Source organism: Balaenoptera ricei, chromosome 21, assembly GCF_028023285.1.
Source record: "Balaenoptera ricei isolate mBalRic1 chromosome 21, mBalRic1.hap2, whole genome shotgun sequence".
Lineage (NCBI taxonomy): Eukaryota > Metazoa > Chordata > Mammalia > Artiodactyla > Balaenopteridae > Balaenoptera > Balaenoptera ricei.
In genome coordinates this window covers 18292384-18318937 of record NC_082659.1, presented here as the reverse complement: position 1 = coordinate 18318937, position 26554 = coordinate 18292384, and the positions used below count along the sequence as shown (strand labels likewise).

Here is a 26554-nt window from a genome sequence, read left to right as displayed (position 1 = left end):
TCCCGGACCAGGGCTCGAACCTGTGACCCCTGCATTGGCAGGCGGATTCTTAACCACTGTGCCACCAGGGAAGTCCCAATAAATCCTTCTTATATTCTCTTACTATTGAAAATCAGTTTAGGTCTATCCATGCTGTTTTACAAAATTCATGTCTAAATGCCAGTGGAAAATGCTAAGCATAGCACTATCAAGTGTCAAAACCATAAATATTATTATGGCTTATGGTGTAGTAATAAAATGCTCATAAATTATACATTTAATATCCTATATCAATCCCTGTGGTTGGATCTACATGGGAGCCTAAAGGTCAGGATGTGTAGTGATTTGTAAATTTCCTGCTACACTCATTCATTCAAATCACATTTTCTGCAAGACTAGTGTGAAAGAATGGGTCTTTTAACTAGTAAGTCTATAAGAAGACCCATCATACATCCTACAATAGCTTTATTATTATCTTCCTCTCATATACAGCAATTCTTATGAAGTATATGCAGGGTTTACTAAGATGTTCAGTTAAATTTCGTTGCATTTAATGGAGGAACTTACATGCTATAGTTCACAGTGCTCCAGCCACCTGACCTTTTTATTCCCTGAATTCTCACCTCAGGAATTCGTACTTTCTGCTCCCTCTACCATCAGTGCTTTTACTAAAGATCCTCAGGATAATAAAAATCATTCAGGTTTCCTTTGAAATATGAAGACTTAGAGAAGCCTTACTTGACCATCCTCCCTAAAATAGCTCCCTCTTCCATCTCTCCCTTTTTATCCCTTTACAATGTTTTATTTTCTTCATAGTACTTAAACTATTTGAAAGTGTTTGTTTACTGGTTTACGTGATTTGTCTCTCTCCCCACAGTTGAATGCAAGGTCCACGATGGCAAAGATTTTATCTTTTCACATGGTAGCCTCTCAGAAAATAATTGGCAAATGAGTGAAGAAAGGAATTGAATAAAAGAATGTGGCTAGTGGAATTTCCAGTTGTGGGGATTTATGGAGATGTGTGGAAACAAGAACATCAATAAGACTGTTTCATTAGAAACCAATCTTAAAATTCCTATACTTCTGTAATTAGAAAATTCCCAGCCATTGTGTTATTTCTGAATTTAGTAATGGATGCTGTTAATGTTGGAGTTCTGTTGCAGGAAATTTGGGGGGGGGGGGTGTGCTCGCACACATATGTATTTCAAAAATTGTATATTTTTTTCTTGCTTTTTTCACCTGGCTCAAAGTCATTTAAAGTGTTGGTGCTGAAGAAAAGCAAGTACTGTGCAGTTAGTTATAGGACAGCCTGAGGTTGTCCCAGACTGGAAAGCCATTCTGATGATTCCAGTGAGTGAGGAATGCCACTGTGGAAATTAGGGGAGTGGGTGCCAAGGAGTGTCTCAGAGACTTGTTTTAAAGCTATCTTGTTAGCTAGAACAACTTTAGGTGCAAAATTAGAAGTTGTAAGTACCTGGACCAGCAGAGTGATGGGTCCGAGTAAAACAAAACTGATGAGGAAAGCCACTTGTTGAGCTGGGACAGGGTTGGTTTAAGCATGTTGGAGCAAACACAGATAGTGGTTTTTGCTTACTACAGAAAGGGTAGGATCTTTGGATGCTGTGAATCTTCATTTGGAGTTCAGGACCCATCTTAGAAACAACTAAGAGTTTGAATTGAAAAGTTACGGGTGTCGTTTAGATTAGAACCAAGAAAAATGTGAAAAGAGGGCTGGCAGGAAGTGGGCTAGATAATCTATGTTACCTGTCCATAGTTTTCTCCCCTTTACTTTTTATTACTTTAACTTAATATTCCCTTCCAAGTAATGCTGGTGAGGACTTCTTTCTGTGTGTCTTCAGATATTTTTAAAACTTAAATCTTGGTTATCAGAGATGGTGTAACTTTTTATTTCTTTCTCAAGTGAATGATAATGAAAGTAAGTCTAGATTCCTAAAATACATGCAAAAAAATGAACTTCCATAAAAGACTGGCTTTCATTTCCATTATTTTCAGAGACAGCTATTACCGGTTAAGAAAGCAGGGCTGTATGCTTTGCTTTTGCCGGGTTCATGATTTCACAACAGGTAGTGGCAAGTGTATCTGTGAGAGGTCCTTTTTAAACTTTTTGCCAGTCATCTTAAAAGAGAAGGTCAAATGTTTTGAAAAAGGCATGTACACTGAGCTCCTCTTTGAAAGATACATTCAAGTTTTCTGCTGTCCAAGTTTTCTTCTTTATGCTTTAGAAGTGAAAAGAGAAGAAGTTTTGAATCTCATTATAGGGTTCATACAATTAAGGCAGTTCGTAATGTGTGAAAGTCTGATTTTCTCAGAAAAAGAGTTGTTCCTTGTATTTGGGGGGAATTAATTATTCAAGCTCTCTTTATTTTATATTTCTGTATTTGAAGCCTCTAGAAGTTCAAACCCAAATATGTAATCTCTCATGCTTGACATTTTTTCACAGGTTATTTCCATTATAATTTTCCCAAGATTTTAGACTGATCCATTGTGTCATATTCTCATTTTTCCTTCTGCTCTAAGTAGCTGACATATTAAAAATACTTCAAATGTGATGAGCTGATATTTTCCTTTTAAACCAACTGACAGACTTTGGATAAGAAAGAAATATTTATCTTTGGAAGGAAGGTAGTCAAATTTTACTGTCAGTGCTATGCAACAGGTATCACACAAGTAGATTTAAAGTGTATTATCAATTGTGTTACTAAGTGTGCTAATTTATGAAGCAGAAATATATATACTTATATGTAGCTTTTATTATATTTAACTAAATAATAACATGTTGCTTTAATTTCTTGGTTAAAGAAAGTATTTCTGTATAGAATGTGAATAATTGTTTACAATTAATATGGATTTTTTTACTTTAAAAACATTTTTTCATTTCACAAATACTTTTCCTGTTCTTTTCTGGCAGAGCCACATGCAGGTTTTAGAATAGCTTTCAACATGTTTGACACCGATGGCAATGAGATGGTGGATAAAAAGGAGTTTTTGGTGGTATGTATATTACAGGCCACATTTTATCAATAATTAAATATTGCTTATATTTTTGTTTTGCATTATTTAGAATACTGTTGTAGAAAAAAGAGTGAAAATTTTATGCTTTCACTTTAATTTAATAAAGTATATACTCATGTACTTTATTTTGAATGATTTTTTTTTTTGGCTGTGTTGGGTCTTCGTTGCTGCACGCAGGATATTTTGTTGTGGCGCGCGGGCTTCTCTCTAGTTGTGGCGTGTGGGTGTCCTCTTCACTACTTGTGTCACAGGCTCTAGGGCACGTGGGCTCTGTAGTTTGTGGCACGCGGGCTCTCTAGTTGAGGCCCCCGAGCTCAGTAGTTGTGGCGCGTGGGCTTAGTTGCCCCGCGGCATGTGGGATCTTAGTTCCCCCACCAGGGATCGAACCCACGTCGCCTGCATTGGAAGGCGGCTTCTTTACCACTGGACCACCAGGGAAGTCCCTATTTTGAATGATTTTTACACTATAAAAAAATAAATTATATTCAGTGTATGAAGATGCTTATAGTTGTTTACACATCTTCTGGAAGTTTGAAATAAATGTGTCCAGTGTTTTCCACTGGGTGGGTGACAAGCAATCCTGAGGTGTTACGCATGCTCAGTCTCTGTCATATCAGCCACCCAATCACAGACAGCTCTTTGCCACAGGAAGTCCCCTTCCTTCTCATTAAAGGATTTACGATTTTTCTTTTTCCTTTTCTCTTCCACTCATTGCTGCCTTGTATTCCAGTCTTAGCCCAATTTCCTACTCCCTTCTCCTGTCTTTGACCAGGGGCTGATCTCCAGTGGAGGGTAAGAGTGTTCTTGGTATTTGTCCTTCAGCCTTTCTCACCCGACTGGTCCCGTGTTGGTGCTGGTCTGGCAGCATCTTCAGCTGCTCTCTCATCTTACCACCCCCTCCTTCCAGAATTTTTCCATTGCTTTTTACCCCTGTGTCCTGTATCTACTGCTGTGACCAAATGCCTATTCTGTTTTTCTCCATAACAAAGATTAACATTAGTTTACTCCTTCCAGTAACAACCTCTACCCTTAGCATTTATGTTTAACTCAATATTTACCTCTACTCTCCTAGTGAAAAGAGAAGGGAAAAATAACATAAATAGCCATTTAATTTTCTATTTTTCCTCTGTAACGAGCCAATAAAAATCCCTTGGAAAACCTCTTAAATAGCTTAGTATTTTCTTCAGAGGCTGGAGCATAGAAGAGAAACTATGCAATCATTCTTTTCCATGGTAGGAAAGAGAAGAGAGAGAAATCCTCATCAAAAGCTAATCAGCCATTAAAAAGGAAGCAAGCAAACGAATTATTGCGATCTATCAAAAGGCTTAATCTAACACCCATGTGGCCCTTGTCTGAGTACAGTGCCTGAGCAAGTCACTGGAGCGGGAACCACAAAGGGTCCCTCACTGCAGTGCTTTTCAGGATACTGGGGAGGCGAGAGGTTTCAGTTTCATTGCAGTAGATAGAGAGATGTACCTAACACCCTAAAATGGACAGACTTAGTTTACTAAAGTTCTGTCATGATAGTGTACAGCTGTATTATAGGACTTTCACAATGGGCCTAGTAATCTAAATAATTTTCAATAAACTTTCTATGACAGCAGTGCCAAGTTCCACCCCACTGTCTTAAAGATTAACTTTTGGAACTCAGTTCATTGGAAGTTGCCTGTGTTTCGGAATCTTGTCTGTTTGTGGAGACGGGAGGTAAAAACATTCATGCAGAATTTCTATTTATTTCCACTGTACACTCTTACAAAAGTTGCCCTTGCTTTGAAGTGGTGGTCTACTCTGCAGTGGCTGTGTACTAATAGTTTTTTGTTTGTTGTTTGTTTGTAAACAGCGAAGAGTTTGGAAGTAGAGGTGGAGTTGGGCAAAGCTATATGTAGAGGTCTAAAATCTGCGATCCTCCTGCCTATTTATGAAGTGATTATTAATAACCTTGCGAAAAATAAAAACTCTTTTCACTAAGAAAAAGTGTGGAAATAAATTTATGTGTTAATAAAGTCATTTACATTTTGTACTGTATATTTTAATTGTTATTTCATATCTTGGGAGGTAATACATTTTGACTTTCAACTATAGCCATACAAAATGAAGTAAAGAGTTGAGATAGCTGTTCAAATTACACAGACAAGAGCAATGACCTTGTCAGAAAACTGACATAGAGATAGGATTAGGCTTCCATTTGTAAAATAGGATTTTAAAGAGGAAATAATGCCTTGTATAATGGTAGCTAACATTTATTGAGAAGTTACTGTGTGACAGGCAATGTGCTAAGTAATTACTTGTAATATTTACTCTGCACAACATTATTTTTATAAGACCTATCGATTATACCGCAATAAAGCTGGAAGAAAATGCTGCCCTAAGAGATTCTAGAAGAGATTATCTTCATGTTCCTGATATGGAAAACAAGCCTTAAATAATTAGACTAACTTGCTCAAGCGCTTCTACATGGAGAGCCCATGTTCCTACCACGATGCTCAGTTACCTGAAAGAGACCTTAGAGGTCGTCTAGTTCATCTACATTTCATATATGAGCAGATTGGAGCCCAGCGAGGGTTGAATGACCCATCCCCCATTATAAAATTAGTGTATGACAGAAGATGGGCTCAAGCCCAGACCCCTGAGTTCTGGTCCAATGTCCTTTATCCCTCAGTAGGCTTCATCTCTTTTTATGTATATGCCACAGGCTCCACGTCTTTGTGTCTTAGAGATAAAGTAAAACTATTTAATAGATCCTTTGGTTCTGGGTTGCCTTTTTCTCAGGAAAAGCATTGATATCAGAAAACATATTTATACTAGTTTTAATGATCTTGGTATATGAAGCTAACTATTTTCTTTCTTTTTAGAATATACCTACCACAGGGTGTTAGGTAGGTACCCAGAAACTCTTGTTGGATATTTGATTTTTGATTGTTTTCTTTTTCAGCTTCAAGAAATATTCAGGAAAAAAAATGAAAAGAGAGAAACTAAAGGAGATGAAGAAAAGCGTGCAATGCTGGTAAGAATAATTTATAGTAGTTTCAGGGGGGTTTTCTAGGCAAGAATTATTTTATTCATGTTGAGAAACAATAATTAAAGCCTGTAACTTTGGACCTGTCCCTTTCTTGAAAACTTTCTAAAGTTCTTATGTAGAAAAATTGCTTCAGTATTTATATGCTTTGATATCAATATTTATATCAAGTATTGATATTAAACATCTGTATCCATAATCACATTCATTAAATCATTTTCATCTGTATTGTTGTTATCCATGAGATTTGAAGGGTATATCATATAATAGATTAATACAGATCATTATGCATGTAAAAATTTAAAGGTGAATTGCAAAGATTTAATTATACCTGTGAGTAAATTTAGTGGTGCTATAACAATATGAATGTTGAAGCAAAAACAAGGAAATAATATGTGTTTTTGCATTCATAGAAATATATATTATAGATTCTTCTTCTGGTGAGAGTAATGTTTTCATCTTATTCTGAAGGTAGAGTTAAGCAACATTTCCCTCCATTTTCCTACTAGTTTTCTTTTTTGCTTGTCCCAAGTATGTCAGCCTGACAACAACCCAGGTTCACATAATAAAAATAACACGCAGCTACTGAGACCTTAGTATCAGACACTATACTAGGTGCTTTGCATGCGTTTTCTCATTTACTCTACCCAACAGTTCCCTTATTATCTGTAATTATAGATGAGAAAACTGACAGTTGGAAAGGTTAAGTATCTTGTCCAAAATTCCATAGCTGTTAAATGGCAAAACCAAGATTTGAACCCATGGCTGGCCAGCTCCAAAACCTGCCCTTTTACCCACTGTAGCATATTTCTTCCTCTGGTACTTAGATAGCAGAAACATGGTGAATTTTGTTGGCATGTAAATGATAATTGTTTAATTTGCAAATTCATGGCCCTGTGAAATAGTTTAATTGGTCTATCTGGAATTCAAATAATTAACTTCAAAGAACTGCAACATTTTTTATTATTCTCATTGTAATAAGGATATGTATTAGGTTTTTTTTAAACATGGGTTATCTGCAGCAGATGGGTGTCATATTCAGTCCCAGTAGGTTTACGAAGTATGTATTTATACTAATAAAAGCAGATTATCAGGATTATGAATACATATTATTTCTTAGGATATTTGACTATGATATATTTATCAGTATTTGTTGAATCACCCCCAGTAGACTAATTATGGAAGACACTTATATCAATAGAAGACACTGTCTATAGATAATATACTAAAAGAGTAAACAATTATTTTAATTTTGATGGATTACCCCCAATTGACTGGATAGGCAAGTTGTTAATAAAATATCATTAAGGAGGCTGAATTATGTTAATGAATCTTTTGGTAAACCTCAGTGATAAAGTAGATAGTATTTCAATGGATACAAATTTAACTGTTTATTTATACTAATTCCAGAAAGGACTTAATGGATCTTCCAGTAAAGTTACAGTCCTATTCTAATCATTAACATTTACTAAAATACCTAAGTCGAGTAACAAAGGGAGAGAGGAAAGGGAATAATAATAGCAGACAACCCACATTGGGAAAAGCTACAGTGTCAGCACAAAAGCGTCATTGCAGCCCAGGTAAAGTAAATTTTAATACTGATGATTTAATGCAAATAATAGTGATATAGTAAAACTTCATTAAGTTGGATTACTTAGGGAAAGTCTATCTGAATTATGAAATCTAAATTATATCAGCATACCCTAAATTGTATTAGTTTACATGAATATACGTAGATCAATGAAGCATTCTGTAGCAAATATATGGGGAAGGAGACTTGTTTTAAAGAACAGATAAAAATAACTTATAAGTAGTATATAACTTATTTATGTGTAAAGGAATGCTTGCTAAAGGCACTGATCTCCATGGGTACCTCAGAGGTGTTTATCTTACATAGCTTACAGTTAGTGGCTCCTGAAATCTCATTTACAGAATTTAGCTCTCAGAACTATTTCTTAAAACAATTCAGAAATAATCTTTAGTACAACCTCTGAACTAAACAACACTCTAGGACAATACAGCTCTCTCCAAATATTTGTCACTGTGTTTAACAATAACAATAATTAGTGGTAACTTATTGTTAATAGTTGTCACATTTTAAATAATGCGTATATGAACTGATGAGATTTTTGAGTTTTGAAGCAATTGAAATTTAGCTTATAGTGAAAATATATAGATTACATTAGGGAGACAGTGTAGCACAGGCTCAGGAGCCAGATTTTCAGGGTTTGACTATTAGCTCTGCCATTCATTGCCTGGGGGACCTTGAACCAGGTCCTTAAATTTCTCTGTGCCACAGTTTCTTCATTTGTACGAGAATAAGAGTAATGAGCACATGTGATTGTTATGGGGGTTAAATGAGCTAAAACATGTAGCCACTTAACCGTGTATGAAATATAATAAATACTCAAAAAGATTAGCTAATTGTGAAACACGAAATTCTCTTTTAGTTAGTAGAACGATACAGCTACTTTAAACTGAATTATTACATACCCAAATCAAAATCTGAGCAAGACTAAATTGTAAAATATTTACATACCAGAATTAACTGTGCTTCAGAAAGAAAGAGGGAAATGAGCATAAAATTTCTTGGGACACTTATTATGTGCTAAGCTCTGTACTATATCCATTATAAATGTTACTCTCATTTAGTCCTCATTACACTTCTCTGAGGTAAGTATCCTACCTTTTTACAGATGAGAAAACCATCTTAGAGAGGTTTGTTAACTTGCCTGAGGTCATGGCACTAACAGGAGAAGATGCCACTGTAGGTCTCATACCATTCCCACCACCATGCTGCTGCATCTAGGTTTCCCCCTTATCCCACATGGAATCGCTGAAGCATGTCTCAATAAAACTGCATACTTTGGAGGAACATGTTTTACTCAAAGCAGTAGTTCTATCAAAAAGTTAAAATGAAAGTGGTTGAAATGAGCACAAGTTCACTTAATGTTTAATTATATGAGATTTTAAAAACTTTGCTACTCATCTTTAACATTTATCCCACTTGTACCGTGTTTATGCTCTATATAGAATGTAGCATAATGATTTGCCCTTCCTAATTGATTATTTTGTCATCTTTTTCTTTTTTTCTTTTGCTATACTTGGGTTCATTCTGAAATGTGACACTTCATTTGGCCCTTTGTGCTCTATGTCAGCGTCTTCAACTTTATGGATACCATTCTCCTACTAATAGTGTATGTACAATACTTTAAATGTTCTTTATGTAAATAGTCCTCACCTGTTTTACTTGATAATGCTGTTTTTCTTCATAAAGCCAGATCTATTATTGAGAATGTTTAGGAATTTATCTAATATAATAATGTGCAACCAGGCCAAAAATTTTTATTTCCTTCCTAGATTTATGAGAAGACTAAAACTAACAGAGCAATTATGTATCTTTAGCTTTAAATTAAAATAAGGGAAAGGTGAGTGAAACAACCAAAAACTCTGGTAGAATAATTGAAATTTTATATTTTTCAGTAGTATTTGAAGAGTCAAATACAATTTATGGAGCAGATTCTCAGGCTATGCTCTTGCAGGACACAGGTATTTTAAGAACTGGATCTGTCCATCTGGTATACAGTCTTTTCTTAATTCTAGTAAAGAAGATATTAATGGATAAACTTTTCTTAGTTTTCTGTATTTCTCCCAAATTTTTTTCTAAAACCTTTGATGCCTGCCTTCTGCCTATGGTCTATACAAAAGTCTGGTATAAGACGACACTTGATATGTTTTATATATCACTCTATCACATGTTACTTCTCAAAAAGGATTATGATCTTCAGACTCATCTTTTCCTGAAAAAGTTGGGAGTTCCTTCAAATGATCTTCCAACTGTACTCTTCTTACACTACGCTTTCCTTCTTTCCTTTCTCCTGGAAAGTCAGAGCTTGTTGGTTAGCCCAGCTACTACACAACTAAGAGTAGGCCATGGCCCCTTTTGAATGTAAACATGCACAGTCCATTTGATTTCCCCAAGGATCCTTAAGTCACTTAGAATGATCCCTCAAATTATACAAATTCCACCTGAGAGAAGCTCTTGAATTCAGGGTGACTGACTCAGAATTGTCCTGCTGAAAGTGTTCCAGTTATAGTGTAAACTCTAGTTGTGTTGCCTCCTGTATTGTATATTTAATAAAAGTTCCAAACTATAAAAACTAATTCTGTTCTAGATTTAAGTATACACTGAAGGCTGATTCAGCATAAGGTAAACCTAAGATATCTTGTCTAAGTCACAAGGAATGGACCTAGAATGGGTTGGAAAACAAGCCAAGTCCATGGGAACCTTATGACTAATTGTTTTGATCCCTTACAAGATACTTTAAATTTTTCCTGCAAAATTCAGTACTATTTTCCATGAAATAAAGTCTACCATTTTCTTAAAATTTTTAAAAGATTCATCTGTTAATTATTTCAAAAATATGTAAGAATGCGTAAGATGAAAATCTCATAGATTCTAATGCCATATGCCCTGTGAAACTTAATAAATGTTAATAATAATTATGACTTTTTAATTTATTTTTCTAATCTAATATGTCATTGCATGAACCATTTTTCCAACTGTGGCAATTTATATTTTTCTTTTAAACTCATAAATAATTTTCATACAGGTGACAAATGGTTTTTTAAAAAATATATTTCAGAGTAATATTGTTAAAAGGAAATAGGTACTAATATAGCTCTAGTTTAAGCTACATATGCAAATTGTAGTCCTTAGACATTAAGAGAATAATATTGAGAACCAGATTTAAATTACATATTTTGTTTATATTATGCTTGCTTATGTAATAGGAAGGTAATTTACGTTTTGTTGTGATAATATATATATATATTTTTTTATTTTACTGAAGACATCTTTGTTTTTCATCTAAGAATATAAAATACATATTTTAAAGTGATATAACTTGATGTCATTTTTTTATCCCCAGTCTTAAATGTATTACATGATGTTTTAGCTCCCTTAGTTTAGTTGGCTATATAAACTGACTTTTTTTCGTATAATAGGAAAATTTTTGCTCAGAAAGGAATGATTATTTTCAAAAAAAATGCAAGCAAACAAGGAAGATTTATTTAAAATTAGAAAAAAATTCAGACAGCCTGAACATTTATATGAAATATCATTGATGTATGTTTTCACAAATATATTAGTATAACATTATGAATTAACTGGCAATTTTCTACTAGTTTCCAGAATTGTAGATCAACTGGAGCGATAAAGGATCTAATTTGAGTGTAGTTCATGGAGCTGAATATAACCTAAGATTCTATCTTTAGGAAGAAGTTCCTTCAGGAAAGGCAGGGCCTCTGGATTTTACTATAGAGACGGAGATTCTGTGGCCTCTGTAGTAACCTGTTCCAAAAGTTAATCATCCTTACAGTAGGTTTTGCCTGTATTCTGTCAAATTATTCCTTGCTACAGTGTAAGATTGAACATACTTTTTTGTATCCTGGAAGATAGTTACCTTACAGCCTTTTCTCTTCCAAACAACCCTGATTCTTTTCATATTTCTCATATAGTCAGCTCTTGATTATCTTACTACAGTAATGAAAAGAAATATAAAACATTCAAAAGAATAAATAATGCAAAAGTCAAGTATATTTGACTTTGACATACCTTATATTTTACAAATTTTTTAAAGATTATCTTTATTACCCAAATTTCATTGTAGTCAAAAAATGTACCAATTTTTATATAATTTTTTGACATGGGTTGAACTTGTTTTATGGACTAAAACAATGTCAATATTCATAAATGATCTGTGTTTGAAAAGAATGTGTATTCTTTAATTTTGGGTACAGGGTTGCAATATATATATGACCAAACATATTAATTATGTGTTTTAAATCTCTATCATTACTAATGTTTTTTTCTGCTGTTCTGTCAAATAGTGTGTTAAATTACGCATTACAATGATAGACTTGTTAATTTCTACTTATAATTCTGGTTTTGTTTATTTTGTATATTTCAAAGCCTTCTTATTGCCTGTATAAGAATATAGATTACTTAAATCGTCTTAGCAAGTTAAATCTTTGATTATATACTATCCCTAGATCTCTAGAAATGTGTTTGTGTTAAAAATCTATTTTATTGTCAAAATAAATATACTACGTTTATTTTTATTAACATGTTATTTTCCATTTTGTGTTTTTTATTGTCTATTTTTACCTCTAGTGATAATGAAGCTTTCCCTGATTTTTTAAATATGTATTTTAGTTCAGAAATATACTGCTGATAGAACGTAAATATAAAACAAAACAAAAAACAATAAAAGTTTAACTACTATATAATATAGATCAAGAAATAAAACATTGCCTTTGCCGTACCCCAAGAAGCCCCTTCATATGTCTCCAATCATAATCCCTTCTTCTCCTTCAAAAGATAACCACAATCAAGACTTTTTATGTCATTCATTTCTTTGCTTTGCTTTGAGGTTTTATGACCTACTTATGTATCCTAAACAATATAGTTTAGTTTTGCCCATTTTTGATCTTCATATAAATGGGATCATATTAAATGAGTTTTTCTATGTGTTGCTTCTTTGACTCAACATCATGATTGGCAGCTACATCTGTGTTATTGTATCTGGTCCTAGTTCATTCACTTTTATTGCTATAAGCAGCAGTGCTCAAACGTTTTGGTCTCAGGACCCCTTTACATTGTTGAAGATTATTGAGAATCCAAAAGAACTTTTGTTTATGTTGGTTATATTCATCTATTTTTGCCATATAAGAAGCTAAAACTGAGAAAATTATAAATATTAATACATTTAAAAATAATTTTTAAAACTCTCATGTTACCATAAACATTTTTTATGAAAAATAATGTCAAAAATATTGTGAGGAAAGTGGTATTTTACATTCTTTGCAAATCTCTTTAATGTCTGACTTAGTAGAAGACCGCTGGTTTCTCATAGATGCTTCTGTATTCAATCTGTTGCAGTATATTGTTTTGGCAACAAATACTATCAATTGTTTCCCTTGAAGCAACAGGCTCAGTTGGTTCATCTTCCAAAGAGATGCCTGCCACATACCAAAGTCTAAATAACCATAGTTTGTGTATCCGTTGTTCTTTCAAGTAAAAATGATGGTTCATGAAAAAAGTGGCTAGTCTACCTTGCAACACAAACCACCGCATAGATGTTTTTTCTCAAGGCAACCACAGTACTTCATTAGACAGAAGTGCTTTATGCACGTTTCCCTTCACACCGAATGTTAAAAAGATGTGTGCTCAAAGATTAAATTAACACAATTTTGAGTTTTATTCTTCAGCAAGTACATTCTTAAGTGAAACTTTTTTTTTAAATATGAGTATATGAAACTGAAGAATGTGACAACTTCTGAAGAATGTAATGACTTTGGTCTTTTGTGCCGTCATTGTACTAAGGCTTCAGCAATTTTACCCACCATTGCTTTTGTACCAGTCAACACAGTACAAAAGGCAAATAATGTCTTTTAAGATGCTTTAAGATACATCTATATTATATTTTGTCCAGTTTTTTTCAGTTATTCTCAATGAGAAGATTGGCACTGTTTTTTCTAGTCTGTCATTACTAGAAGCCTGGTTTATCATTTTCAACCTCTCATTTTCCTTATATTTTGGATATGTCTTTTTTTAAAGTATATTTTGTGTATTTTATCGGTTCCTTTTTATCTGGATTGATAATATATGCTTTTTAATTGGAAAATTCAGTCAATTTACATTACTGTGATTACTAACTTATTTGGATTTATTTTAGCCATTCTATATACTGTTTTTTTTTTCTCTTTTCTTACTTTCTTTTGCATTACCTGGGTTTATTTTGAGTTTCGAAGACATTCACTATATTTCTTTTCTTTGTGTAGTTATTCTTGAAATTTTAATAAGAATACATAAAATAATAAAGTCTTAGATTAGGCCATATCTTTATTCGCTTTCTCAAAAATAGACTTTAAAAGTTCTTTAATACCGTTCTTTCCTCTCCTGGCATGGGTACTTAAAATTGAACGTTTGCCCTTGTCTTTTTTTAATCCCACAAGTTAGACTTCTAAAATATGTATCATTCATGTTTGTTTCTAATTACTTATATATTTGCTATTCTTTGCTCAGTATTTCCCTCTTTAATCTCACCCATTCCTAAATCTCATAATCTTATACTCACAAAGTATATCCTCAAGTGATGATCTTCTAATAAATTTTTTTAAAAACCCTCTCTCTGGAAATCTCTTTTTTTCCCTTTATTTTTTCCCAGTTTATTGAGATATAGTTGACATATAACATGGTATCAGCTTATGGTGTACAACATAACTTGTTATATGTACTTCTCACAAAACACCACAGTAAGTTGAGTTGACACCCATCCCCTCACATAGTTAGAATTTTTTTTTCTTGTGATGAAAACTTTAAGACCTATTTTCTTAGCAACTCCTAGCATACAGCACAGTATTATTAACTGTAGTCACCATGCTTTACATTACATCCCCAAGACTTACCTATCTTATAACTGGTAGTTCGCACCTTTTTACCACCTTCACCCCTTTCCCTACCACCACCATTCCCACCTGCCTCTGGCAACCACCAGCCTCTTCTGTTTCTGTGGATTCGTTTGTTTGTTTTAATTGAGATAGAATTGGCATATAACATTATATTAGTTTCAGGTGTATAATATAATGATTCAATATATGTATACATGCTGTTATTTTGAAAGAATTTTACTATATATATTATTATGGGTTGACACTTATTCTCAGCAAATTGTGGTATCATCCCAGTCTTCCGGCTTCTATTGCTGAAAATGAAAAGTCAGCTCTGGGTCTAATTATTATTCTTTTGTAGGCAATCTATTTTCTTTCTGGGTGCTTTTAAGATTCTGTTTTCCTTTGGTATTCTACAGTTTTATTACAGTCTACCTCTCTTTTTGCTTTTATCTATCATGAAATTTTTTGGGCTTCTTAAATATAAGGATTGCTTGCTTTCATTATTTCTTGAATATCCACTGCCAATATGTCTCTGAATATTGCCTCTTTCCCATTTTCTCTAATATTACTTTCTAGAGCTTTGATAGCTATTCATGTTTTAATGTCTCTTAACTCCTCTTTAATTTGCCATATTTTTTATCTTTTTACACTGCATTCTGTATACTTTATTCATATTATCTTCAAGTTCACTGATTTTCTCTCTAGCTATATATAATATGATATTAAATTTCAGTGATTCATTTTTCATTTCTAGAAGTTTTATTTGGTTCTTTTTTCTAATCAGCCTAATAATTTTTGGTAGCCCCTTTTTCCTAAAAAGTCCTGTCAAATACAACTTCATATTCTTTAAACTTATTAAACTTATTTTGTATTCCATATCTAATACTTTCAATATCTAGAGTCTGCAGCTCTGGTTCTATTGTTTGTTGTTTCTGCTGGTTCCTACTTATGGTGGCTTATGTTCTTTTATGTTTAGTAATTTCCTATTATGAGCATGTACTTGTTGGAATGCATCTGTGTGGATTCTTTAAGGGCTGGGTTAAGGGTGTGTTTTTCCTGGAAAGACTTGTGTTCATATGTTTGTTTCTATGATACATTGCAGGTACCTGCAGTCCCATGTAACTTTAAATTACAGTTCTCGGGTTATGGTTTCTCAGGCCACACTTGTCATAGTGGGACAGATTATAAAGATGTAGTTTTCTTTTGTTTGTTTATATTTTTCTGTGTTTTAAAATATCACTAATAGCAAAGACAGTTGACCGCCTGATTCTGCGGGCTACTATTTTGGGGTTTTTTTCCTAGTTTGCCTAACCTCTGAGTGTACCCTTTCGCAGACCCTTACTTTGTGTAGGGTATTTACCTGTCCGGACATGGGCCGCTTTAGGGAGCCTCTGTTCTGCTTACCACAGTGATAGAGTCCCATCTCTAAGTCTGTCTTTTTTCCCCTAGCTTCCTTTTTCTTCCTTCCTTCTAGCTTCCCTTTCTCCCTTATTTTACTTCCTTCCTTCTTTCCTTCTGTCTTTGTTTTGAGCTGCTATAACAAAAATACCTTAAAATGGGTGGCTTATAACGAATAATCATTTTTCATAGTTCTGAGAGCTGGGAAGTCCAAAATCACCCAACCAGCAGATTCATTGTGACAGCTGATGAGGGCCTGCTTCCTGGTTCATAGGTGGCACCTTCCCACTGTGTCCTCACATGGTGGAAGGGGGCAAGGGAGCTCTCTCAGACCCCTTTTCTAAGAGCACTAATCCCAACCATGAAGGCTCTGCCCTCACGACCTAATCACCTCCCAAAGGCCCCACCTCCTCCTAATACCATCACCTGGGGGGTTAGGATTCCGGTATATGAACTTTTCACACTATGGCTCCCTCCTTCCTCCCTCTCTTGCTCTTTTCCTTCCTTCCTCCCTCCCTCCCTCCCTTTTCTAGGCTCACAACGTACATTTTTTCCTATAGAGATCCGTGTCAATATAGTTTGTCAAACCAATTTTATCCTTTCATATGTTGTAAGTATTTTTAATGTCATCAAAGTCTGTGTGGGTGGGGCAGGGGTGAGGGTGACCAGGGTTTGGAAGTAGGGGAGAGGCCTGGCTTCACCAAGCGCGTCGTTCCTGTTACCCTCCTAATAATAGTGTCGTGAGCCTCATTTTCTAGTTAGATTGGTTTAACAGTCCTTTTCTTAACTATATACTGCCTTTCTACATTACAGTTTAAAAATATATCCACATTCAAAATATTTAGATAACTTCGCAGAGTGTTTAATCTAGTTACCATCTATTGAGGTTCTGCTATATCTGTGTAAAAGAAAATGAACTGTGCTAGTGCTACACTCAGTTAATTTTACTTGGTTACAGCTTACTTAGTTACTAAAGGGGGTGACGAGTAGATTCTCTGCCACATTGCTACATTTACACTTATGGTAATAAATACATCTATGTTATATAAGTGATTCCTGCTTAATAATACTTTATTATTAACATTTTATTAAGAGTTTATTAAAATATGGGCAGTAGGCAGTGTTTTCTAGTTCATAATAATGAATTAAAACACAGATCTTTGAAATAATTCCCAGATGCTTATAATTGTATTAGTGGCACTGGACTTTTGAAAACTAGCACACACACAAAAATAAGAATTCTCTCATCATCAGCCACTCACTCCTAAATTCATCATGCAGCATTTTCTTCTCACAATAACCCAAAGAAGACCAAGCCTGAGAATCTGTGAAATCTTTCCTGGTAAATCCTGAGAGAAACCACATTTAATTATTTCTGTTTATAGAGACCCAAGTTAAGCCTGTAGTTCTACATTTCATGTAAAGATTAGACTACACTTCTTAATTCTGATATCGCCTGCTTTAGACTAGCCTCTTAATTCTGATATCGCCTGCTTTAGACTAGCCTGTACCGAGATAGAAGCTAGTGCTCTGTCCTTGGAATAGATCAGAAAGTACCTGATCTATTTACAACAGACACCAAATCCCTGATCAGCTTTGAGTGGTTTGCCTTCAACTTGCATATTTCTTTTTGACAAGTTTTCGATTAATTTAAATTTAGTTTCTCTGAAGTATGGATATGGTCATTTTGATTCTTTGATGCACTAACATAATATATGCTAACCAACAATGATGCATTTTTAAATTAAGCTTAATTTTTATAGGTTGCTATAAAATTACCAAAATCTTCTCCAAATGAATTTACTTCACACAAGGTGTGAATAAAATTTTTATTTCACACTTTGTTAGAAGTTATGTATGTTTCATTAGAAGGGCATGGGGCAGGGGTGAAGAATGTGATTCTTATTGACAAAGCCACATTGTACTTAGAAACAGTGGTTATATACCATTACACCTTTGAAAATGCCCTGGGTTTACCAGTGATGTAATACAATACTGCTGTGTGCAGCAGAAAACAAAAAAGGTAAGCTAATGTGTTTTCCTTTCAAGGTTGGCTATAAGAGATTTAAACTGTATAAATTATCATTGTTTCTGACTATTCTTTAGATTTCAGCTGTGCTTCTTAAAACTTCTACAGGTACTTAAAACAGATGCTGAGGAACTTGTCTCCAGAAGCTATTGGGATACACTGAGACGTAATACAAGCCAAGCACTCTTTTCAGACCTCGCAGAGGTATAATTAAACCTCAACCAGGTCCTTGTACTATTTGCCATTTTGTTAATCTAGTCCTCATTTCATTTTCGAGTCACAGCGATGAAACCAAAATATATTTTATATTTTCCCTTTTTCTCCAGTAAAGCAATAATTCCTATATTTAAATTGGTATATTTGAATATGTCAACTGTGCTGGCAGGGGCGGCAAGGTCACCTGTAATAGTCCATAGTAAATCCACTCGCTTCTTGTAGAAAACATGACTTTCCAACTTAATTAAAAGGAAATACTGTTCTTTTTCACTTAAAGATCACTTTCAGGAAATTTGCAAATACTATTTTATAGTTTCACTGAACCTTTTAACCTTATAATTTGCAATGTTACATGAAATGCTGAAACTTCTAACTTGGTAAAAGATAGCTAATGCTTTAGAGTTATGGTAGATTTAAAATCAAATTTCCTAATATTAATAGCGAGTGGCTTACCAAGGGTGGGCATGGGGGAGGTGTGCTAACAGCAGTCAGTCAGGGAAGGGAGGACATTTTACCTTGACATTGGTTAGGATTGCCAGTGTATGGAAAATTAAAAGTAGACTGACCATTATATCATTCATTATTGTTTTCGAATTCCACAGAGACACATACCTTTTTGCTGCCCTCAGGTGGACTGTCCCCACCACCCCACTCTCATTATGGCACTGTTAATAGGGGTTTGTCATTTTAAAAGATGGGCTATGTCTTGTAGATTAAATGCTTTTCTATGTTCCCTATTAAGAATTTTTAAGAACTTTATTAGAGATGGCTGTCTGGCTTACCGCAAAGGACTTTTCAGTAAACACCAAGAGCTGTATTTTTTCATTATCTTTTTCTCTTGAAAGTTGGCTTCTCGTTTCTTTTTCTAAAGTTTGACTTTTAAAAGTTATACTTAAAAATATCTAGAGAAGTGAATTGGAGTGAATTCTGTTACCCACATACACAGTGTTACTCAGTGGACACCTCTAGAGCAGGGCAAACACTTGTAAATGTTAATTTTGTCACTTGTGCACAATTTTAAAGTCCTAAAACAAATAAATAAAGCATTCTTCCCTATATATAGTCTGGGATATGTAAATATGATGTAATTATGACCAGCAATTATTAATCTTTAAAAATTACCTTTTAAATTTTAGCTATTTTTAGGCGTAAAGTGCTAATAGATAGTCCATTTACACACATTTTAGAAGTGCTTAATTCTGTAATCATTTATGTAGGCATATAGTAGTCAGTGCCTGAAAGTAAGAGCAACGGGGGACACTAGTCCTTAGAGCCCCTACAAGCCTGCTGTGCCAACTTCAAATTAGCAGTCGTGTCCTGCTGTCTTTTCCCACCATAGGCTGTCCACCTCTCAGCCCCCAACTGATCTTCAATCCCATTTAACTCTGCTAGAAATTCTCACAGTTAGGCACAATCTGCTTATTATATGTCAAATTTAATTTAAATCTTGGTAATATCAGAAGACCAGTCAGCTCTTACATATACTCAAAGATCTTATATAAGATTTGCATAAGATCTTTTGAAGATGTTTATTGCTCTATCTGATGTGTGCTGGAGCTGGCTTTTACAGCTTCCCAGAGCTAGTTCTGCACATCTCTTCCCAACTCAGCATTCTGTGACATTCCGTTGGTACCTTCAAATTGACCATGATAGGCGTGTTACTACCATAGACGTTGGCAAACACTACAAATCAGGCTTTTTTATTTTCCTAGAGAGCCAGTTCACTAGCACACCATTAACTGTAATCAATCCACACTGTAATCATAAGCTGCTAAATCAATTAATGAATTGACTCAAACATCATGAAAATAAATTTGATGGAGAGAAGTACGAAGAAAAAGAAGAAAACAAAACTTATATTGTGTTTCCAAGTAAAATAATTATTGGGGGATCATCTCTGTTACTGCCCTCCCACATTAGAGAAGATAATTGAGAATTAGCTGTAGTTAAATTACAACTCATTATAATTCCTTATAGGTTACTACTGATGCCAGTGAAACATTGAATTGTTTATACTGTCAGTACTTCAGGATTCGAATTAGTTCAGAAAGAAAGCTTAGAAATCTATTTGTATTTCTTTGTTCCTCTTATATTTAAAATGTAAATATTGAGATAAAGCAGTTCTCTTTACATAATGTAGGTAAATTTGAGATTAGCCTCTCATATTCTTATTCCAGAGCTATTTCTAACCATAAATTTTTTTTCAGTGATAGTAAAACCATGTTATAATGAAAATTTGAATACCACAGCTGATACCACTTTCTAACCAAAATAATAGATAATGAATTCATAGTACAATATGTCTATCGTGCAGCTTTTGAATACAGTCTGTGAGTACCAGAGTTACAAAAATTGTTTTGAGCTTTACAGATGAAATTAAAATTTTTTTCTTATCTGCTTTAAACTTTACTAACCCTTAATAAGTTTCAGTAGGTTATTTAAAACCTTCCTAACACATCAAGAGTTTGACAATTTCCTCCAGCCCATGAATAGAGCTTGATAAGATTATTATCATATAGTAATCAATAAAAATACATTGAAAGAATTCCTTAAAACTCTTTAATAGCTTGATATATTTTTATTTTATGCAAGTTTTTAAATTTGTTTATTCCATTTTTGATGAAATCATTTAAAATAATTTTTAATCAAAACAAAGTTAGATATTGGCCTCTCATGGGGTTCTTTTGTGGCTTTTTCTTGCTTTGATATGAAAACACCTGAATTCATTTTATTTTAACAATGAGCACAAGAATCAAAGGGATAAAGTCTCTATTTTTGTCTCAGCTCTCCTGAGATTTAAGTTATGTAACACAGTTAGGACACCAAGGACACTGGTACAGTTGTCAGTGACTCCCAGCAGCACTCTGTTTCACTGAATGGGGGGAAAAGGTGTTCACCATTTCCATTTTCTAATTTTTCTCTCTAATGTCAAACTATTGTTTATGCCTCTGTGGGTCTGGATTATCTGGATAAGAGCAACCTAAGTCTAATAAGATATCGATGATGAAAGACTGTAAATGAAGATTTGCTCTGCTCAATGGGCATGAGAAAAACTGGCCGAATGAGGTCATTATTTAAAACCTGTGTAAAACAAAGCCACCTCATTTCAGTGTATTATGTCTCGAGGTAAGGAACATGACAACACTAGAGGAAAACATTCCATAGTTATGTTATCAGGGTTCTCTAACTTTTGGTGTTCCTTTATCCTCTCATTTTAAGGCATTTTTTTAGATCTATATAACATATATGTGTAGTTTCAATAACACAAAAGAAGCAAGAGTATACCATGTAAAAATATTTTTTTGCATTAAGCTCCAACATTATTTTCTGTCTTGTCTAGTCCTTTTTCAACTTCTTGGAATATACTGATTTGTCAGAAATAAATAATAATAGCTAACACTTACTGAACATTTACAATATGCCAGTTATAGTGCTGACTAACGTGAGTTATCTCATCCTCACAACGACCATTTAGGGTAAGTACTATTGTTGTTCCTGAGGATAATTATGTCCTCAGTGAGATTAACTTCCCCAAGGTCACTTAACTAATGAGGAAAAAAGTCAGAATTCAAAGCAGAAATCTGACTCTTGAGTTCATCATCCTATTTGCTCACCACGCTACTGCTTATTTGTGAAGTAGCAACTTGTTCTAAGACCTTATCCCTGCTCCTCTTCTCAGCCACTTTGCCCCTCTTCCACATTCCACCGCTCTCTCTTCCAGATGGATACCCCAGTTCTTCATGCTGACCTCTGATTGGCTCGAGCCTCCACTGTTATGGTCCATTTAGGCATGCCTTCTCAAATATTTCCTCCCCCTACTAAATTAAGCTGTTCCTTGGATAATAAACTGATTAGATTTGATTATACATGATCACAAAAGAATGTCTATAATTAACAAGCTACCTTCTCCCCCCACAAAGGTCTTAATGCTTTTGTCCAAAGCATCTTATGACTACCAATAAGAACATGTATATATTTCATTTACATTCATATTCTAACCTTATCCTGAAAATGGTTATTGTAGATAGGGTTTTTCCCATTTTACAGATAAGGAAGCTGACGATCAAAAAAGTCAGTGAACTCAGGTCTTCTGATTTTAAATCCTGTCCTCCTTCCATTACATCAGTCTACCTTCTCAACTTAAAGCTACTGGTGAAAGTATAATAGTAGTGCCTTTTGAGCACTACTCAAAAATTACACTGATCTGTCACATAAGGGGCCTTGAAAGACTGGCACCACTAATATTCCTCAACACTCATAATAAGCTTGTTCAGGAAGGTATATTTAAAAGATAGTATGTGACACCTGGCTTCCTGGCTGTGTCGTTTTCCCCCAAGTGATCAGATCAAACCACTATCAGATCAAAGGAGTTGGTTATATTATAGGGAACTTCTCGGTTATTCCAGCTCCTGAGAATACTTGGAACTTGTCAGCAAACTCAAATAAGAAGTAGTAGAGATCATCCAAACCAATTATTAGGAGGTTACATTCTAGAGATTATTTAGAAAAATCCAAACTAAATTACAGATATAGACTACATAGGTGACTACTAAAGAATCTCAACAATTTTAGATAATTTAAAGTAGAAGATACCCTACATGTTTTAAAGAGTCTTTAAGAGAGACATGAGTAATCCGTGTAGCAGAAAGATCACTTTAGAAACATAGTTTCATGGATTAAAAGAGGGCATGTTGGAGGGGAAAAAGCCTATCAGAAGATGTAGTCTTCTATAACTCCATTCTAGTCGTTACAAGAGAAGAATAATATTTGGTCTAGGGAGAAGGGAAATAAAGACCCAACAAATGTTATGAAAGATAAAAATGGCTATCTTCATGAAAGATTGGGAAGGGGGCTAGGAGGAATCAAAAGATTACCAAATTTAGTGTTTGGAAGATGGGTAAGATGAGACTATATCAGGGAACATGGAAGACGACGGATGCTTTGAAGAGAAGTATATATTTTCTATTTCTTACGTTTTCTATGGAGTGGTATCCTGATTCTGGTCAAGAAGTAATAGTTTCAAATATGTACATTTAGATGGACATTTGCAGTTATTTTTAAATATAGAAAATGATACTTATTATTTAACCTCTTACTTTTTCTTAGATTTCCCAGGATAATACATGGGGAGAGGTTATAATCACTTGAATTTTATTATTTTTGTAACTGAGTTTATCAGATAGGTATGAGTTAATGGCCAAGTGAAGAAGGAAGGAAAGAGAAAGAAGGAAGGAAAGGGAATGGGATGGGAAGGAGGGAAGCAAAAGGAAACCTATAAAGCTACATTAAAGAGGGAAGATTTTCTCAGGCCATTAAACTTTATAAAGACTATAATTAAGCTATTTTAAGAATACATTTGTTGGAACTTGTTTATCAAGTTGAATGGGGAAGGGAAAATCCTCTGGAATTAATTTCTTATCCATTCAAAAAATAATGTAAGACTTTTCTTTGGAAAAAATTATAGATGATATAAATTCCAAGGTAATATTACTGTAGTTTCTCTTTCAAAATACAGTATCTTCCATTTAAAGTGTCATGGATAAGAATACAATAGGGAAGAATCATGGTTCAAGGAAACTATTTTGCGAAGCTTGAGGCCCTTCTTTTGTCAGCCCTATATGTTCAATAATCTGAGGAATTTACCTCTTTTGGACATCCTAAATGAAGGAATTTTTCAGGTTGATTAGGAAAATCCAAAGTAAATTACTTAAATAAAAATAAAATATTTGATGATTACTAAAGGATTTTAACTATTTTAGATCATTTAAACTATAGATACCCTATATGCACAATTTGTGGTTGAAGACTTCTTAATATAATCATAACTTTAAGTTTTTTGAGGATAAACATCAATTTCATCTGTATTTCTGTTTTCAAATTTTGAACTTTTTAACTGTAATGGCATGTATTAATACATCCTTCTGCTTTTCATTCTAATGTTAATGTATTTATGTTCTTTGGGGGATATTATATCTCTATTCTGTTTTGTTTTATTGCAGCTAACCTTTAAATTGTGATTTTTTTTAAAGCGTGCTGATGACATTACAAACTTAGTAACAGATACTACACTTCTTGTACACTTTTTTGGAAAGAAAGGAAAAGCTGAGCTCAACTTTGAAGATTTTTATAGGTGAGCTTAATTTTTATATTTGTATTGAAAAATGTTAACATGCTAAAGTCAGGAAGGTCTTTAGGAATCATTTAGTGCAGTGACACTCACCCCTTTGCTGCTTTCATCTTAACTAAAGATACTGTATAACAAATATCCACTCCCGTCAGTGCTTGTGTACCAGTAGTTCTACTGATAAATGTAACAGGAAGTCACTGAATGAGGAGAAATATCCAGATATCTGGCTTGATTATTTCCTATATATTCAGAAGAAAGAATATTACCAATTCCTCAGTCTCAGTAAGCTGCAGTAATAATAATAATAGGCATGTATACAGTGTTTGCTGCAGTAAACACGAGGCAGGGCACATTAACTCCTTTAAGTCTCATCACTACCCTGCAAGATATTCTTATTATGCCCATTTTACAGATGAAGAAGCCAAAGTCCTGAGAGGCTAAGTACCATCTGTTACCATCACTCTTCATTTATCTTATTCATTGTTTATGTATTTTTGTCATAGATTCATGGATAACCTCCAAACAGAAGTTCTAGAAATAGAATTCCTTTCCTACTCTAATGGGATGAATACTATCAGTGAAGAAGATTTTGCTCATATTCTTTTACGATACACAAATGTGGAAAATACATCAGTATTTTTGGAAAATGTGCGTTATAGTATACCTGAAGAAAAGGTATCTAATCCCCATTTTTATTTTGTTACATATGTTATTACCTTGTAATTATATAGGTCTGTAAAATATATTGTCCTTCTGTTAGTTCTTTTGCTCCTCTGTGGATTAATAGATTCTTTGGGTATATTCCATCCTTCTTTCCTCTGTGTCTTAAGGGCTCTGGCTAAACTTTAAAATGGATTAATTTAAAATTCTGGGTTGGGACTTCCCTGGTGGCACAGTGGTTAAGAATCCACCTGCCAATGCAGGGGACATGGGTTCAAGCCCTGGTCTGGGAGGATTCCACATGCTGCGCAGCAACTGAGCCCATGCGCCACAACTACTGAAGCCCGCGTACCTAGAGCCCGTGCTCCACAACAAGAGAAACCACCACAGTGAGAAGCCCCCAGTCACTGCAGCTAGAGAAAGCCCACATGCAGCAACAAAGACCCAACACAGCCAAAAATAAATAAATAATAAATTTTTTTAAAAATAAAAAATAATAAAATTCTGGGTAGATATCCATATTTTTCTTAGACATGCTGAAAACCTTTAAGGTTATTAGCAGTTGTTTTATTCACATTATGGATATCACTTTTCAAGAGAATTCTACTGAGCTATAAGCTTTGACTACTATGTAAACATCACCTCATATAAAACAGTTTATACTGACATCATTTCAGTCACACTTTATTCATTTCTATAATACCCTTAATAAAAGGTCATTAGAAGACGGCTATTGACGAGTGAGTGATCTTATCAGTAGTTGAAGTGAGGTTTTTCAAAGAGTTTGGATGGCATGAATGGTTAAGAACCTAGGACAACTGATTGTCTATTTGTTTAGTAGCAAATGTTTTGTCAGCAGTTCTGAGCAGTTGCATTATCTAGCGGTATTTGAGTGCATCACTGCAACCAAATAGAAGTGGTGTTACAAGTACCCCTTCAAGCATGGGATGTTTTGGATATATTGCCTTCTATCTGTGTTTGTAGAAGGATCAAGTTAATCTATCCAAGAAAAACTTGCAAACAGTTTGACTTTGTTTAAAATTGGTACACTGTGACGGTGCTAACAATTCTGCAGGTCCCCTACGGAATGAGGAAAAAAGGACTTGATGCATTTGACTATTAGTTTATGTAATCACTTAGGGGTCTTTTATCTGTTTTACATGTTGAAGTAAATTTTTTCCAATTCATAGACACTTCCCTAAAAATAAATGTCAGAAATTGTACTGTTTTGTCAAGCTACGAGTGTGTTATTTAGGGCCTTGAAGATTATGCTTTTTTTTCTTTTATCCACTGGAAACTTATAAAAATCTGAAATTCAAAAAAATCAATTCCAGGGTGAAGTGTTTAGGGAACTCTTTGTACTGTTTTTGCAACGATTTTTTTACATTTAAAATTATTTCAAAATAAAAAGTTTGGGGGAGGGGAATTCCCAGCCAGTCCAGTGGTTAGGACTATGTGCTTTCACTGCCATGGCCCGAGTTCGATCCCTGGTCAGGGAACTAAGATCATGCAAGCCGTGTGGCACAGCCAAAAAATAAAAAATTAAAAAATTAAAAGTTTTCTTTTAAGTTAAATTCAGCTTCTGAAAACTTCTAATTGATAGAGGTATCTTAAATGTAACAAATCATTACAGTAAGAA

The 26554-nt window shown here is 34.2% G+C and overlaps 1 protein-coding gene across 5 annotated transcripts in view; it reads left to right on the top strand.

Moving 5' to 3' along the window:
* The window catches only part of MICU3 (mitochondrial calcium uptake family member 3), a 117147-nt gene that overhangs the window by 57277 nt on the left and 33316 nt on the right, over nucleotides 1-26554 (top strand). For 4 of the 5 annotated variants that reach the window (XR_009499862.1, XR_009499861.1, XM_059909265.1 and 1 more), the window contains exons 6-11: nucleotides 2909-2991; nucleotides 5945-6016; nucleotides 9187-9225; nucleotides 18021-18116; nucleotides 24158-24258; nucleotides 24759-24930. Coding sequence is in view for 3 of the 5 variants with exons in the window: in XM_059909265.1 (XP_059765248.1) it covers nucleotides 2909-2991; nucleotides 5945-6016; nucleotides 9187-9225; nucleotides 18021-18116; nucleotides 24158-24258; nucleotides 24759-24930 (563 nt within the window). In the remaining 2 variants the exon portion in view is untranslated. The remainder of the gene's footprint in view (nucleotides 1-2908; nucleotides 2992-5944; nucleotides 6017-9186; nucleotides 9226-18020; nucleotides 18117-24157; nucleotides 24259-24758; nucleotides 24931-26554) is intronic. The other variant, XM_059909264.1, reaches the window with a different exon arrangement.